Source organism: Mesoplodon mirus, assembly GCF_964341445.2.
Source record: "Mesoplodon mirus genome assembly, chromosome: 6".
Lineage (NCBI taxonomy): Eukaryota > Metazoa > Chordata > Mammalia > Artiodactyla > Ziphiidae > Mesoplodon > Mesoplodon mirus.
In genome coordinates, this window is record NC_138982.1 from 43319073 (window position 1) to 43323857 (window position 4785).

A 4785-nucleotide genomic window follows, 5' to 3' on the forward strand; every position below is an offset into this window, starting at 1 on the left:
TGGAACGCTCCTTTGGGACTTCCCTCCTCCCCAGCCCTGGCTCCAGCTGCCATGGTAACAGGTTCCAGGGTGACAAAGGAAGTTGCTCAGTCCTGTTTCCTTCTGGTCCTATCAAGGAGGATTTTCAGACCTCACGGACTGCACTGATCTGCACCTACCTGGCCATCTTCTGTGTTCTCACTCAGGTTGAGCTCAAACTTCCGGCCCTGCCAGCAGGACCATGTGTACCAGCCTGACCACTTGCGAGTGGAAGAAAGTCTTCTATGAGAAGATGGAGGCGGCCAAGCCGGCCGACAGCTGGGAGCTCATCATAGACCCCAACCTCAAGCTCAATGAGCTGGCCCCCGGCTGGAAGCAGTACCTGGAGCAGCATGCCTCGGGCAGGTAAGAGGAAGGATGTGGCGGGCTGTGGAGAGCCCTGCGGCACAGCCCTGGGGGCACCTTCCAAGGGGAGGCAGAGACACGTGGAGCCCCATCCTGGGGTCACCTCAGGCTAGGGGGCAGAGAAGGAACTGCCAGGTGCATCAAACCGGCCTTGGTTCTAATCCCAGCTGTACCACTGACTCCTGGATGCCCCTGGCAAATTGTATTCTGTCTTTGGGTCTGGGTTTTCTATGGTAAATAAAGAGCTGTAATTCTTCAATGCTCTGCAACCTCTGACATTTTAAATGTTTTCATATTTTCATAATTTATTAAAGATTGGTAGGAACTGAGCGCAGGAGGCCATGAGGTCCACTGGGGAAAGCCTTAGCTCTGGTCCTAGGTCCGTTCAGTCAACTCAGTGCAATTAGATTTGAATACAAAAAACACTTATTTTCCACCTGCCATGTTCTAGAAACTGGCTCTGCAGCTAACTAACTGTGAACCTGGGAAAGTCCTTTTCCCTGCGTGGTCTCAGTTTTCACATTTGCAAAACCAGAGAGTTGGCCTTAGGTGATCAATCAAGTCCCTTCCAGTTCTTTTACATATAGGTCTGTGACAAAAAGTTTTGGGCAGGAGTTTGGTAGGTCCTTATGGCCCAGCATCACATACATTATAGGAGCTGCATGTCTCTCATAAAGCATGGAGTCCTTGAGGTTAAGACATCCATCTGAAGCCCACATGCCTCTCCCTCTTCTAGAGCATGGCTTGGGTGTGGGGCCTCAGAATTCGCTGCCCAAGCTGCTTCAAGCTCATCTCCAGGATCTGTATGGCCTCTTCCCTGGGTCCATTGAATCAAGGACAGACAGTAGCCCTAGGCCCCTGGGGAGGGCAACAGGGGGCTGTGTCCCGGGGGTGTGGACACACAGACTGGGCTGTTCACACATGCTTGCATGTTAAGCTCCTTGTGCTGGCGGTGGGAACAGAAGGAGGCAGGCCATGGGTGAGGAGCTTATGCCTGTACTCCTGCCCCAAGAGCTGAAAATATTAGAGTGAACTTGCCTTTGGGACAAAAGTCAGAGAGGCAGAGGTTGGTTGGTTCATTTCAATTCAAATCCATTCAAGAGACATCTTTTGGGCACCTGTTACAGGCTGGGTCCCGGCTCTGTCTCTGACTAACTGTGTGTGCAGAGCGCCCTCTTTCTCTCAGTGAAATAAAAGTTTGACTAGATGATCCGAAGGTCCCCTCCTACTAGGTCTGATGCTTTGAGATTTAAGACCTGAGGTGTGGCTTGAGGGAGGGGAAACATCTCTGGATTGGCTTGATTTAAAAAGGTGCAGAAGGAGGGGACAAGACGTGAAGCTCTGGGCTGGCTGGTGGGAGGGGTGCAAAGGGCTGCAAACTCAGGTGCAGGGGTCCAGGGGTTTGGGGCTGAGCTCCATAGGCTCGTGGCTCCTCTTGCCTCAGGGATCAGCTGGTCCTATTCCTGGCTGGTGATCTGTGGCTCCCAGCTGGCCTCAGGCAGGGCTGGAGAGGCATCACCCTTGTGCATATTCTGTGCAGAGGCTCACCCTACCTGTAAGCATTGTAACCCTGGTGCCCTGCAGCTCTGGCCTAGCACAGGGAGGCAGGATGGAGGGGGACACTCCCCTTCTGGCTCAGGACCAATCAGGAGGCTCTGGCCTGCCAATCCTGGCTTGGGCTACACTGGGTACTGTGCTGTGCTTATGTTGTTTGTGGGCCCCAGGGCTCAGGGCCAGGCTTGGCTTCATCTCCACCCCTCTGCGCTGCGTGGTGCTTGGCATACAGTAGGTGCTGGGTGGTGTCTGTTGGACTGAACTGAGTTCCTCATCAGAGGTCCTTCAGGGCCATCAACAGGGATCCCATAGAGGGTCAGCAGTGAGGGCAGACTCAACCCAGTGGACCCTGGACTGCCTGTAAAGCCTTGGTAATGGGGGCCTGGAAGAGCTTTATCTCAGGGATGGAAGGAACTGCCACTGGACTTAATGAGTTCTCTGCCACTGAAGGGGTGCCAGCACTGGGTGGGGGCTGAGATGAAACCTAGGCCATATGCATCCCAGGCCACTTCCCTCCGTGTTTCCTGAGACTGGAACTCGAAGGGGCCCAGGTTAATAAAAGTGGCCTGCGTGTACGTAAATGTACATTGTGTATGTGTGTGGAGGGGGATGCAGACCAGGATACGCCTTTCCAGTCTCTTCTGTGGGCCTGCAGTGGAATCTAGGGATGATTTGTCAAGGGACAGGAGAGTGTTCTTTGTGAAGGTGCAGGGATCAAACTCTGTAGTCCTCTCCCTGCTGGTGCACCACCCATCCACCTGTCCATCTGGTGGATTCTTGGTGATCTATGCTTGGGACAGCTAGAAACATCTCTTTGCCCCAGAAGAGACAGGATGCATGAGTGAGATGTGTGGTTATCCCCCTTACCAGAGTCATGGGAGGTCTGAGCAGAAGGATGCTTATTGGACACAATTACCCTGCATTTCACAGATGAGAAATAAGGCCCAGATTGGGGGAGTGACCCTGTGCAGCATCCAGACCCATGTCCTGAGTGCGTTAGGTTTGGGGGGACCAAGGCCACGGGAGGGCCCGCAGGAGGCAGGCTGGAGAGCACTGCTGGAGGCCAGATGGCTCCAGCATCTGGCTCCTGAGGTTGCTGCTCCAGGCCAAGGGCAGCTCACCAGGAGGAGGCTGAGACACCGGCTCAGGCACTAACGTATCCCCGGGGCGGTAAACACTCCGCCTCAACTTCCAGGCTCCTCCAGGCCGGCTGTGGCTGGGAGGGAGGCCCACCTTCTCCATCCCTGCCTCCCTTCCCCGCAGGTTCCACTGCTCCTGGTGCTGGCACACCTGGCAGTCGCCCCACGTGGTCATCCTCTTCCACATGTACCTGGACCGCGCCCAGCGGGCGGGCTCGGTGCGCATGCGCGTCTTCAAGCAGCTGTGCTACGAGTGCGGCACGGCGCGGCTGGACGAGTCGAGCATGCTGGAGGAGAACATCGAGAGCCTGGTGGACAACCTCATCAGCAGCCTGCGCGAGCAGTGCTACGGGGAGCGCGGCGGCCAGTACCGCATCCACGTGGCCAGCCGCCAAGACAACCGGCGGCACCGCGGAGAGTTCTGCGAGGCCTGCCAGGAGGGCATCGTGCACTGGAAGCCCAGAGAGAAGCTGCTGCAGGAGGACGCAACCTTCTCTGGTGCCTCCAAGCCACGGGCCCAGGAGGCATCGGGCTACAACTTCTTCTCCCTTCGCTGGGGCCTCTTCTGGGCCTCACTGTGCCTGCTCGTTGTCTACCTGCAGTTCTCCTTCCGAAGCTCGACCTTCCTGTAGTGCAGTTGGTTGAGGGCGGGAGGAGGGTGCGTGGGGGTGAGAGTGGGGATGCACTTGTGGTCCTGATTCTGCTACAGATTCGATATATAACGCTGGACAGCCCAGTTACCTCTTTGGACCTCAGTTTATTACTCTGCAGAATGTGAGTTGCTCTAGGAGATATTTAATGATCCTTCCATGAAAATTTACAGTGATGGGGTCACGGGGAGAAGGGTCTAAGGTGGATTTAGAACTCTCCAGGTCTGGTGTTAGTAGTTATCTCACAGGGAGGTATCTCTTCCCCGCACCTCCTCCACCTCCATCTCTACACCTCCTTTTGCTTCATTTCCATATCCCATACCCTGTTAGGACCCCATTAGGACCCATCTTGTCCATGCCTGATTCTCAAGCTCATCTTCAGCTGCTTCTGAGCATCCTACCATGGTTCCCCTTGGGGCAGGCAGTGGCCCACCCAAAGCAGCTTCAATCAATACTCAGTGCGCCTTGACCCGTCCCTCTCCTTGACAGCCAGCTCCCACCATTCTGAAAAGCTTCATTTTTTACTCTGGTGTTAGAATCTGTTTGTCTGGAATTATTTAGAGCTGCACTGTCCAATATGTTAGCCATTAGCCATGTGTGGCTAAATTTAAATTAATTAAAATAAAATGAAAAATTCAGTTCCTCAATGGTACCAGCCATATATCAAGTATCATATATCAAGCCATATATCTAGTAGTGGCTACTGGTAACCATATTGTACTGTGCAGATATAGAACATATTCACAGAAATTTCTATTGAATAGCACTGGTCTAGAACTTGAAATTCCCACTTCAGTGTATTTTGTCTCATAAAATAAGAAGTGGGTACAGGTTTAAAGGTGCAGCCTGAAGCCTTCTGGGAGCAGGGACAGGTGGGGTGGGGTATAGATACACAAATAAATATGTAACCTCTGTGCTCTGTCAGTTGATTAGAATCTATGAGTCCCAGTGTTGCCTAAATTTATTTCCTGGGAAGGAAGAGCTGTAGAAATTCACCACAAGAGGATGGCTGTGTGTGTGTGTGTGTGTGTGTGTCTTGGTTTGGGGCCCGGAGAATA

The 4785-nt window shown here is 53.5% G+C and overlaps 1 protein-coding gene across 1 annotated transcript; it reads left to right on the plus strand.

Moving 5' to 3' along the window:
- Nucleotides 1-220: 220 nt before the first annotated feature.
- On the plus strand, nucleotides 221-3709 carry RTP2 (receptor transporter protein 2; the record flags this gene model as incomplete). The annotated part of the gene is made up of 2 exons (XM_082625388.1): nucleotides 221-384; nucleotides 3202-3709. 2 exons carry the CDS (start codon nucleotides 221-223, stop codon nucleotides 3707-3709), a joined length of 672 nt encoding a protein of 223 aa, XP_082481514.1.
- Nucleotides 3710-4785: the final 1076 nt, after the last annotated feature.